At 35.8% G+C, this 13,487-nt stretch overlaps 1 protein-coding gene across 4 annotated transcripts in view; it reads right to left on the bottom strand.

Moving 5' to 3' along the window:
- LOC150077523 (uncharacterized) overlaps positions 1-13,487 on the bottom strand; it is a 623,444-nt gene that overhangs the window by 212,339 nt on the left and 397,618 nt on the right. For all 4 annotated transcript variants that reach the window (XM_090386795.1, XM_090386798.1, XM_090386796.1 and 1 more), the window contains exon 2: positions 2,674-2,754. In XM_090386795.1, the coding sequence (XP_090242921.1) occupies positions 2,674-2,754 (81 nt within the window). The remainder of the gene's footprint in view (positions 1-2,673; positions 2,755-13,487) is intronic.

The raw sequence follows: 13,487 nt of genomic DNA, 5'->3' as shown, positions 1-13,487 counted from the left end.
CCATATTTGGTGGTGACGGGCTCGAACCCCGGTCTAATCAAGAAGCGTGTGCTATGCACTGCTGCTCCTTCCCACCTGGCTACGGAGGCGCCTATATAGAGAAGGAGAAGGTTAGAAGGATGTCTGGAGAACGCTATTTGCTGGAGTGCGGATTATCGCAACAGGAATTTTTAACAGGAAGAAAGTGCAGAGGAACTGTGATAGGGTGGAGGGTATGCTTCGTGTAATTTTAACTAAGGCAGTCGGATGTAAAGTCTGGAACAAAATTTAAAAAGTAATTCTATGGAAATGGATCGTATAACATACCAGCTTGTTAAATGATTCAAACCACAAAAGAGCTTTTTCCCACCTGGTTTGAAAAGGATAAAGTTGAAGAATCGGCTTCGTAGACAAAGTTGTGGGTTGAATCTTGTAGAATAGTTTTGGGATGAACCGTATCACTAGATCAGGTGGTAATCTTCTTTTTAAATGTATAGTTATGACTGCTTTGAAGGAGAGTGGACTAAAATAGCTGATTGCTACCGTAAATTTGTGAAAAGGATAATGCTGTCATTTAGACAAACAGTGGGCTCGCACTAATTGCTTTTCTGAATAAATATCAATTTTATTGAAAAACTAGTGTCTGAACTGTTGAGAACATAGTGTAACATAGTTTTTAATCAATTTCCTCTCTTTTTGGAATAGGTAAAGTCACGAAGACTGTAAAAATGTAGTCTATACGCATGGGAGTCAAGCTAATGACAGTCCATTAAGCCCAGAACGATGCAAGATTGTCCTGTTCCACATCGACAGTACAGAATCATCGTTATGGATATTGATGACGCAAATGTTTCTCTCTCTCTCTCAATGTGAGAACACTTAAAGAAAGGAATCTATCGACGCGTGTCCAAAAATAACTTACGTTCTTGAGTTCCTAGAAGCATATTGATTATCTAAACTGATCGAATGTCTCCAAGTGTAAATAAAGTAGCCGCGCAACCGCCGCAAACATAAATAACACAAGGGTGACGTTAAAAATAAATCAGGAAGGTAGTTTTATCAAATATTTCAAACAGTTTCCTAAACTATTCGCAAAACCTCGAAAGACAGGTATGTACGTAAAGGGATGACAACGGAATTAAATTCTAAAATGACTTACGGTTGAGGATGCTTATTTAATTTTTAATTTAACATTTTTTATAAGAAATAGGACCCATTACCCAATAAAGGAGTGCATGTGCACGCATCGATCAAATAAAATATACCCCCAGTTGGAGACAACACGGACAAATCGATTTATAACGGTTGAAATACGTATTAAAAGAAATTATCGATATTTTGCGATGACAGTCAGAGAGACTCGTTGTTCGATAGTTTTTATTATCACAGTATGTCAAAACCGGATCTATATAATAGTTATTATCTTCACATCTTATTTAACGATTATAATTTCCGAAATCGCTATAGATGCGAAACAGCGTTGTTTGAGTTTTAAAGCAATGAATGTCTATTTGTTTACATTAAACAGTTTTATTGTTCGAGATGATGTTTATACAATATTTTATTAGTTTTGATTAAAATGATACTTTAATATATTTGTGATTTCATTCGGTACGAGATGTATATTAAGGAAAATGGAAAGATTTTAGTTAGATATAAACAGCGTGCCCTAATTGCTTTCAAATGATAGAATAAACTCAAATTATCAATGTGCATCGTAAAATCTATGATTGAAGCTCGTTCTGTTATTTGATTATAGCCAAACATTCTTTTGTTAGCGTTTTTAGTTATCAATGTGCATCATGAAATTCCTAGAGTGCATTTTCAAATCGTATGATTGGAATCGTGGTCTATTATTTGATAGAGCCAAACATTCTTTTGTTAGCGCCATAACTATATCATAAATTGCCCGCTCAACTGACCACGTAATTAAAAGTTCAGCCGATTAACAGAGAATTAAAGTTGGACATTAGTTGTATATTTTCCAAAAACCTTTGCTAAGGAATGAAGTGAGAGGTTCGATATGTATCATGAAAGACTGGAAGCTGTATTTAGTGTAAAATCATTGCATGCTGTAATCGAGTTGCAAAACAGTATGGAGCAAAGACAAACTTATTATCTACAAAATAAATTAACTGATTCAGGAAAATATCCCTTTCTCTACTTCTGTTCTCCATTCGAGATGCTATAAACAATCACATTATGAAGATGCATTAGAAAAATGGGGGCACCAGAACTACTGGAATTACCACGATTAGATAAGGCAGCGCATTCAGCTGTAAGTCGCACAGCAAAATGTGAATAATGGATAATGCTCTTGTTTGTATGCAACTCAACTCAACAGTTATTGATGTGAAAACGTCTATGGCGGCTCTAGAGTAAAATCTATTGGTAGCGAAATTTTCTTGTAACGGAAATGGCGCAAACATCTCAACTTTTTTTTTTTTTTTTTTTTTTTCATGCAGCTTACGTAATTTCATGAAGTACTGTACTGTGCCAAGTGGAAACCCTGGTTAATAAGCTGTGGGGGGTGGGGAAGGTGTTGTCATCGCAGATGTAACGGACCTGAAGTTCATAATGCAATAAATATGTTACTCTCACGTATATGAAATCACATATTTGAAAAAGATATACATGAGAAAGCAAATACACGCATTTACGTCAAAATGATAACGCGAGTAACAAGATACTTACCTGTGGCCATTGAGTGCAGAGTGATGTAAAGAAGTATACCCACTTTGGTCTTGAGTATTTGCGCCGGGTCCTCTTCGTAGGCTATTAAAACAAAAAAAATAAATAAATACACACCTACCGTAATAATAATTTTTCTAAAAACAACTTCAAGAACTTGGTTAGAAATTAAAACTATTGACTTCCGTGCCAATTACAGGACATAACGGCCGGCTCTGACACAATAGTCAGCATGCAAGCAAAGTTTAGGACCGCAGTTCCTAAACTTTTGTTCACTAGAGTCACAAAAATGAGATATTGCAATGTTTTGGAATGCAAATATAAACCGCGTTATCTCAAATCTGCTGTCGTATGCAGAAACTAGTCCTTTTATGGCACTAATATTACAGTTTACAACAGGGTTTCCCAAACTTTTTCAAGCGCGGACCGGTGTTTGCAGATTTTTTTTTTTTTTTTTTTTTTTTTTTTATTGGTCCACCTACAGCTATAAATTAATGTATTTTCAATAATTATACTCGTAGGTTCAGGAAATAATGTCCTAATGGTAGTGAGGACATTTAACATACCAGTAATAATGCAATTAGGTGTTCATTAACATCAGTAAATATAAATAAAAGATAGGCAATTCATTTCTTTGTTTATTATCAAAAGTTCAACATATTTATTATCAAAAAATCAACATATTTTTGAATCTGTTTTTGGGAAAATAAATATTTATTTAATGAGTATTTTGAGTATAACTGGGTATTTCGTATTTTATTACATTTTCATTTCTTCAGGAAATTTTCTTATAGTTTTATGTAGGTATATTTAAAATAAGCTGTTTGCGGACTGGTACCGGGCTGCGGCCCACACTTTGGGAAACCCTGATTTACAAGATACGTACTATAACACAGTAATAGCAGGGGATGGTATATCAGGTAAGTAACAAAAAGAACTTGTAGAAAGAGAATATATCAAGTAAGTAACACAAAGAACATTTAGTAGTGATTATTGTAATTCTAATTGAAAATTTTATTTTAGTTCACTTTAAAAATATACGTAGAATTTTCTCCAGTAACATGAAAAACCAGTCAAAGAACAATAAGGAAATATTAAGAAAACAAGCTATTGAATTTACAACTATAACACAAAATTCAGGCTTGATGCAGAACCGAAACTACAGATTCTGTCCTCCCCACCGTGAGGTACTCGAACAGGCCCCTATGCTCTATAACAAACATGCAGATGCAGAACCAATCCTCGTCCCTCTCAATCACCGTGGTGGCGAACCTGGCTGCATGGTAGTTTCGCCACTGGCTTAATGCTACAGTAGTTAAATTTGTTTCTTAGCTTGTTTGCCAAATAGGTTACGATGAATGAATTTGAAACACGAATACCAGAAAGAGCAATATACCCACAAATTAGTGACTTCACATTAAACTCTGCAGACCTTATAAGATTTGATATGCCACCTACAAGGGATGGACAAGCTCTCGACCTCATCTTCCACAGCTTAGCAGTTGTAGAAACGCAGCCTTCCCAGTTTTCTTTTACGTCAGACCACCTGCTCCTCACCTGTATCTTCGTTGTCGCAAAGGGAACAAACAACTCAATAAGCTTCCACGCAGCTGCATCACGACATAAACTACCCTACTTCCTAAGATTTCTCAAGCCGCAAGTTGTCATGTCTCACCTGACTTCTTATGATTGGCCCAGCCTAAAAGTTTAACAATGGAGGAAGCAACCATGGAACTCTCACAATAGCTCAAACTTATTGCCACAGTTGGAGCATCAAAAGAACTCACAGTATCTGACCATACCCGAAACTGGTCCAACAAAGACATCAAGATGGCTTTCACAGGAAAGCAAAAATCACACAGAAGGTGGCTCAAATCAAGAACCTTAGCCAACCAGGAAACATACAAAAGGGACCATGCTCACTTCCTCAGATTAAAGAAGTTAGCCCACAACAATCGTATCCTTTCACTCATAAAACAGTCTAGAAGAATTCTTGTGTGACGAGACCACATGTTTGATATGGACAAAGACCTCTTTACAAAATGAGCTGAACACGCCCTCAGAGATCAATAACAATTGCTAACTACCAAACTCCTACCTGTTGTGGACCGTTATCTCCCACAGGCCATGAAAGAAATCACCATTACTAAGGAACAGTTAATTAATGTTATCAATACCTTATCAAATAAAGCTACTGTTGGGCCGGACGGCTTCCTCCTATTTGCGATTAAAATATCCTTAAATTATATTGTTGAACCCCTTTTACATATTTTCCAGCGGAAACTGGAAACTGGGACTGTCCCATCTCTCTGGAGGACCTGCTATGTCAAACCGGTCCCACAAAACAAACATCCAAAGTTACCGACTGATTTCCATCGGATGCTCCCTACAGAAAATCTTTGAAAATCGGTTACTCCCTACAATAGTTTACTGCCTAGGTAACAGACCATCACATCTCCACACCTCGCTGCATTACCAATCTACTATAACAAACCTGCTTGACACTCTGTTTCGGATTCAACGTGCTATCGGTAACAGATCTCAAATAGACATCTTCTTTGACATCAAATCGGCTTTCGACAATGTGTCAGTTACAAAACTGCTTCATGTATTAAAGAATTTCTTCAAAGAAATCGCCACACGCCTCCATCCTTCGCAACCTCCTTAACGAAAGGATACTCATAATATCCCATAGTCACTACCAGACTATGAAAACGGTAAAAGGAGTACCACAAGGTGGGGTGTTATCAACCACACTCTTTGTACTCATCTTACAAACATTTCTAGTGACGTTTACAAACTTCAGCTCCTACGCTGATGACTTGAAGTTGTTCGTCATCTCGGATGACATTAAAAGCTTTCAAGAATAAATCAAAATACTGCTGCACAAATTAATATAATATCTTTATTGCAATCAGTGACTAGTTACATGGATGCCTGATGCAATGTCCATAACAGCGACAATGGTATGTAATCAACTTGTTGCTTACGTAGATATGGCAGGGTTCCAACTAAATCATAAAAAGTCCTCCCAAATATCTATCACCAGGAAGCGGGGGGGGGAATGACATTCCAGCTCTAATAAATGGCAATAAAGTCACAAAGGTTTCATCCCACACAGATCTTGGTTTCACCTGGGACGAAACCTTACTTTCCAGCACCATTTCATATATACAAAAAAGAAAACATATGCAGCCTTTTGGGCGATCCCACAGGAGCATGTTGGTTGTCAAATTACTTCCCTCATATGCAAATATATTAAAAGGTGTCTCACGCCCATCGCTTTATACGCCTCTGAGCTATGGTCTTTAGCTCCATTAAGTACTGTAAAGAAATTTCCGGCAATTGAATATTGGGTTCTGAGGTGGTTGAACAAGATCCATGGAAACCCGTTCACCATCTCAAAATCTATTCTACATGCAAACATGAACATGAAACCATGGAAAATCAAATTATGGAAAAGAACCTCACCACTCTTACCAAACTATTAACAACTTACCGTCGGGGGATTGATTCCCCCAACGTGCAAGTAATCATCTTAGCCTCAAGTACCCATCCAAGAAAGCGACATAAATAACAATATAGGTCGACTCTTACCAACCTTTTCTGCCTTAGAGATATGTTCCCAGCAAACATTATGGAACATTTCAACAATCTGCAAATTGACCCCAACAAACGATGATAAGAAATACACGAAGAATATCCTGGAAGACCTGCATCGAAGCATCGACCTCTAGTGAATCCTGACTAACATGATCAAGTCATTCCATCTACCAGTTCATTACATGCCTTCTATAGACGCATAAAATTCTCTGTATTTCAAGGATTTGACTGTCTTTTTAACAGATAGTAAACTGAATTTATATTGTAAACTTAATTAATTCTCATGTGTATGCAAGTTCAAAACTAAGTTTTCCCCCTCTTGATATACCTATACTATAGACAAGTGTATTGTAAAACATTATCTATTGTCCTTTTAATGTATGTACTCCATTCTAGCTAACCAGCTGTAGGGGGTGAAATCAAGCTTAATAAACTGAATAATAATACTACTATTACTACTGCTAATAATATTAATAATAATAAGTTTGAGAAAATATATGTATTAAATTATCAGTAATTCTTTCGACGCATGCTTTACTTCCGAGGATAGTGTTTTTCAACTAGTGGAGATATGGGGGAGAGGTTGTCCGTGCTGTATTTGTAAGAGGTCTGAAAGTTGTGAATGACGAAGTTCCTTGTTATTCGCACCATGACCTTAAATGTGTGAATATGACGTGATGATTATAATTAATTTAAATTCCGATTTACAACTATCCTGCGCTTTATGAAACTACAACAAAAAGTGAAAACACTGTTAGTCTGACAGAGCGAGTCTGTGTTCAGCGCGATAGTGCCCTTCTGTTATTCACGCTGTTGCTGAAAACCAGTATGATACAATACAAGGCCGACTTAGAAAGTCTTTATAGTTGGCCTTCAGCACAACATCACTTATATCAGTAGAGAGAGAACAAGCAGTAGGTTGTTGAGAGAAGAAGTGTAATGAGATCAGTTACACTCATAAAGTAGGTATACAATTTTGCACCCGAGCTCCACCAACCAGGAAAATCAGAACCAACTCATCGAATCCCATAAAATGCATATATGTTTATTGAAATGTGGATATCTGGAACTATATACAAATTTCTGTAGAGCGGGGATGGAGGATCTAGGAAACTGGAACTTATGGGATTTGAACTGATCCTGAAATCTACAAAATGTATTGCCATTTATATAAGGATAACTTGAGATTTTATAAATGATTCGGGGGGGGGGGGGGCAAATTTCACTGGTCTGAGTGAACTGAGTCTTCCTATTAAGAACAATATAAATTTTCAAAAAGTCTGTATATTACGAGTCGAATTTTTACATGCAGATGAAGAGGCACAGTGAAGCAATAAATGACTTACATATTTGCTAATGCACGGAAAAATGTCTTATTTTATTTTATTTATAGAGAGAGAGAGATCCTTTATTGCCAAACAGTGGGGTATGCCAAAATAGATAAATATAAATACAGTAATTAGCAAAAGTAAAATGAATAAACAAAAATTCAATTAGCAAGACTAAGTGCTATTAGGTAATGCCTTCTTTTTTTTACAATTCATTCTGACTTGAGGTTTTTCGGTTGTTTTTAAAGTTCATAAATGAATAAAAGTCCATGACCCTTGAAGGACTAATAACTGTTGCGTTACCAGCGAGCTTCGAATAGCTTATAGCTTCTGAGTTTCAGGACAATGCAAATTGTCCAAAAGTAAATTTGGATTTCAGAATTTTGAAGAGAACCTTAAGATTATCTAAGGGCTAGTTTGAAAATTTTACACCTCTTTTACCGTACTTAATTGAAGAGAAATCGAGTCTGGATTTGTATCAAAGAAATCTCGTCAGATTTCTTGTATTTTCTCTACAAGTTTGGCTTCCTTCTTATTTTAGGGATTCCATACTGATGAACAATAATCTGAAATAGATACACAATCTTTTTTAGATTCTAACAATTAGATTGATCTCGAAGATGTCCCTGTCGATTCGTTTCATAAACGTATGCTACTTGCATGCCCTTTTGTAAATGGCTTCGATTTGATCCTAGATTCTCACATTCAGGATGATACATATTCCAGCGGTACCCAACGTATACTGAAATTTGTTAAGATGGCATAAGTAGAATGGTATTCAAACATAGAGGGATAATTTCACTGTCCAAAATTTCTTATCTATTTGAATAAACTGCTTGATTTCGATGGTCATTCATAATTTATCATTCCAATTTTTATGTTGGTGGGCATGTATGACTCAAAGTATCATTGGTTTTTGAACTTTGTTTCTCGAATTATTAAGGATTTGCATAAACTAATTTAAAAAAGAACGGATATCTAATATTCAGGGAATGACGAATTTTGAGCAGAATTTCTATTCAGCTATCAATAATAATAACAATAGTACAATATTTATTGGTACATAAAAAGACAAAATAAAAACTTAAAGGAAAAGCAAAAGAGATATCACATCCAGGGGCAACAAAATGAATAATATGGATCTTTTCACGTAGAGGCGGCGGCTAAATGAATACAATTTTACTGGAATATTATTTATTGCATGAAAAATAGTGGTAAAATCTACATAGAATTTTTTTTTAAAATCAAAACCAGTTGATGAGTTCGTTAAACATAGAGTTCCCTATAACTTAGCAATTCGTTCTGAATATTTTTCAGTATACGCCAAATACTTTTACTGTATGACAAGAGAACATACAGTGATCATACAGAATGGAAGCTCTTAGAAGGATCACTCTGAGATACACAAAAGGATCTTAGAAGCCCGTTGCCCACCACTCCAACAGTATTCTAACCATATTCTGCTAAGCTGATAGACACCCTGAGCCATTAGCGGCTAGGCGACACTTTTTTATAGGCGCCATGGCTTTAACAGAAGAAGAGTTCCTCCCCATCCCCACCTTCAGTTACTGCTAAACAAAACTGCAAATTACAACATCAGTAATGTTCCTCACTTATTAACAGTCGAGAAAGACCAGAATGCGCAAGATCTTCTTTTATGGTTCAGGTACAAAATCGATACTCCTTTAAACGAGACGAAGTCACGTACGGTAACTTTATTACGCTATATGTCTCGGTAATGCTATTATCTTTGGCTTAGTACGAAAGAAACTCGAGTCTTTACCACTCTTTTCCCCAGTATCTGTTCCCGCTCTTATTTCCTCTAATCTTCTAGATTGACATCAACGAGTGCTTGCTGCTTTCCCCGCTTCTTCAACCCATTTTCTTGAAAATGCACATTCCAAAGATTTTCGTTTCTTATTTTGTTTTCACACAAGAAAAAACAAATTAATTTCTCTGACAGGTTTCCGCTGAAAATAAAACTTGCAATATATAAGGTGTTAATTATATAAAATTTCGACCAAAAAACGAACGAAATGGATACTCGTGCTACGAGTTACCACTGGTTCTTTTTGTTGATTAAAAATAGCTCTTCGAATAAAGGGAAAAAATGAATCCAAATTAAAAGGGTATACATCAAGAACTATTCGTACTGCTTGAATATATTTAAAATCAAAACAAAAAAGGGATTTAGACACAAAGTTAAATTCAGATACAAAAACTTGTAGAAATAATTATAATATAATCATTATAATCTTTCACGTTCTAGGAGGTAAATGACCTTTAATACAGTATGGCTTGCGCTTGGTACGAGACCAGCTGGTCGGGCGTGATCCAGTGGTTAGCATGCACGTTACCATGCCGCCAACTCAAATCTCCAAATAAATACTGAGACCATTTGGAGCAGGGACAGCATTTTATTGTTTGGGCATCCAGGTGTTAAAAGTCTTTAGAGAGTTCTACAGTACGCTACATTCTTGAAATAACCCGCAGAAAAGAAAACAGGCGCTGTTATATCCAGTAAAGGGTGCCAAATAGAAGCAACACTAATCTAGATATTAACTTTAAAGTCCACTTTAAAGTTTACTGCCTAAAAGTGAAGCGGATTGGAATTCCCTATGATTAAGACTGAAAAATTCACGAATTAAAGACAAAAAAAAAAAAAAAGTGATCAATAAATCACCACATTCGCAGGTTATTGGATATAAAGATCTCCAGTGCTGGATCATTTTCGCAGACTAAAAATTGTTATAGAACTCAGGTCTTTCTTCGCGTCTTCATTTTTAAGGCTCTGTCCGATCTGCACTTAGAAGAAAAACAAGTTCAACTTTTTATGAGTGTGCAGTGAGCAGATGTTGGAGTTACATCGGTGTGACTTGACAAACACGCTTTTTAAAGCAGCGCTGATTGTCCAGTTTATGATAGCGACATTCTCTCTCGTATGCACCGATGGGTTTCGCATGTGTTTCTTCGGGGCAACACAGCCTTCTTCGTAAACGCGCCAACGCATAGCAGAATTGAATATTCACTGGGAAAATGTCTTTCCCAATATTCTTTTCTGAAAGGCAGAAGGCTCCTGAACTATTGGATGCTGCAGATCACATTTCTATGACAAACAATGTGACAATCCTCAATGATAATGAAGTAATAGAAAATAATGACTGCACGCACATTCTTCCATAAAATAACATTATAGTGATCTCAAGATAGGTAAGACACACTATACAAATGTTTTCGGAAAATAAGAGGAGTGAGAGTGTAAGTACACAAGATGTTCACCAACTCAGACTAACACAAAAAAAGTATATTTTCTCAAATGATAAAATATGACGTAAGTTATGAATAAATCAACATAGAAAAACAGCTAGGATTTTCTCGTAGCTGTTTTTCTGACGTTATCTCTAGTATTTAAAAAAAAACAAAAAAAAAACCTACAAATTTTTAATGGGCGAACGCAAGAATGGAATAATTATGGGTAAAATTTTAAAACGACTTGGTCCAACAGGAAACAAAATTACATGCAATGGAAACAGTACAATTAAATTTGAAAAATTTCGCATATAGTCATTGGCAGACGTATAAAACATTTATTAAAACCATGGCCAGCCCTCTCCCGAAAAACAGAGGAAGCACTAAATGTGAAAGAAGAGTTAATATTGTAAATAGTGAGCTCTTTTTTTTACGGGTTAAGGGAATGCAAGCGTACACCTACCTATTTCCATGAGGAATACCGCGAAAAAATTCAACTGCAGTTTTTAAACCGTGACAAAATGAATATCCAGCGAGATGCTCGAATTACTTCGTAAAATGGATAATAAAAAGAAAGCCATTTTAAGACTTTCAGAATACCGAAAACACTAGCATTCTCCATTAGCAATACTAATTTAAACGAAATCGACTGTTACTCCGGAAAAAATAAAAAAGTAATGTCAAAATGCAAGCATCAATCAGTTTATCACTCAAATTCCAATTGAACAATGCCTATTAAAGCAATGCAAAAGATCAAATGTAACAAAATTGCTTCCGCACAAAGATTTTCACAAATTTGAAAGGCCCAAAAGTAAGAAACTTTCTTCTTGTTCAAATGGTAGTAGAGCCCCTTTATCTTTTGCCAGGCCACTGGCTACAACTTCTGTTCGCCCACATTTCCACTCTGTTAAATCTTGATGGTTCTATTACATCTTCATCTGAAGATAAAGCTGACTTGTTAACATCTTAGTTCTCTTCTAATTCTTACACTGACGAATTTAATAAACCTCCTCTTATCATACTAGACTTCCTCAATGCTTCCTTGGCTTTTCAACAGAAAGAGATCAGAAGAATCCCGAACGATCTCTATTCAAAAATGTCTTCATATCCTGATTACAGTACATTTCCTCCACTTGTTTGTAAAGTCTATGTTCTAAAGTTAATCTGTGTTTTACACTCTCTTATTCCACTTCTTCCCCCCTCTTCTGCATGAAAATTTGCTCATATCCAGTCATTCCTTAAAAAGGTGGAAAATCGTTTCCAGTTACCTTGTTACTGAACTTAACTCTTTATAAATTAATAAAAAAAAAAATCCATCAACCGCCAACTTTAGAGCTATCAACTCTAGGTTACAAGATACCTCCCGCTGATTAATGATGGCCAATATGGATTCCATGGATGCCGATCAACTGGAGATATATTAACTTATGCTGCTCGTCACTGGTTAAATTCCATGGAATTTACGGACCTTCCATCTGATTTTTTCAATTGGTTACCTATTTTCCTCTCTGACTACTCCCTGTCTGCGATGGTTACTGGCTCTCTATATTCTAACTTCTCAGTCAATGCTGCGGTTTCCCCGAGTTCTGTACTTTCACATACTCTTTGCTTCCTGCATATTAATAACTTGTCCCCACCACTGATTGGAAATCCTATCCATAGTGTTCTGATAATACACTATAATTCCACTTCCTCGTTGGACAAACCATGCTTAGCAAACAACAACAGATCGGGGTAAACTTTAACGTTTATTAGCATTTACTTTTATAATGAACATATTTATATTGCAATTATAACAAAATTTACCTACAAGAATGATTGAACCGTAACGTTTTATAACGTTATAAACCGTTCCCTCTCCGTCTGGGAGGGAACCCGTCCACCATCTCGAAATCTATTCTTCTCGTCAATCTGGGCATTACCCCCTGGAAGCTCACTGTTCTCAAAAAAAATCTGTCCACATTCTCTAAGCTGCTAACCCGTCAGATTGATGTCCCATCGATAGACGATATTATCTCACTTCCAAAAGCAAGAATTTATCTCATTATTATCTCACTTCCAAAAGCAAGAAACCACCAGAGCGGGAAACGTCCAATTAGGATGAAGCTCACTACCCTGGATTCCTTAAAAGGAATGTTTCCGTGTAATGTGATCCAACACTTCAACACCTTCTCCATAGATCCAAATAAGTTTCGAGAAAATAGAACATACAGAAGCCAAATTATGGACGAAATCTGGACCAAATCAGCAGAACTACTATGAAATCTGAGCTTTATTTATATCAGAAATGTATAGTATGTAAATAATTTAATATAAAAATACATTGTAAAAGAAAAGCAAATTATAATGACAATTACAGAAGAAATAATATGTCGGACAACTTGCATATATAATAACAATATTAATTTAATATCAATATTATTTTAAAGTTAATCGTTACTGCTTTTAAGTAAATATAATTTTCTAAACAATGTCATTGTTTTAAATATCGAAATTTGTATAAAATTGTATGATATATATATATATATATATGTACACCCTTTTAGCCCACTGGCTGTTCAGGGGGTGAACCTAAGGTGAATAAACAGATAATAATAATAATACTGCTTTAAACTGCAATGATAAATGGTTATTTAT

Source organism: Mastigoproctus giganteus, chromosome 12 (assembly GCF_048544385.1).
Source record: "Mastigoproctus giganteus isolate SK-2022 chromosome 12, ASM4854438v1, whole genome shotgun sequence".
NCBI classification, from domain to species: domain Eukaryota; kingdom Metazoa; phylum Arthropoda; class Arachnida; order Uropygi; family Thelyphonidae; genus Mastigoproctus; species Mastigoproctus giganteus.
This window is presented reverse-complemented; position numbering and strand designations above follow the sequence as displayed.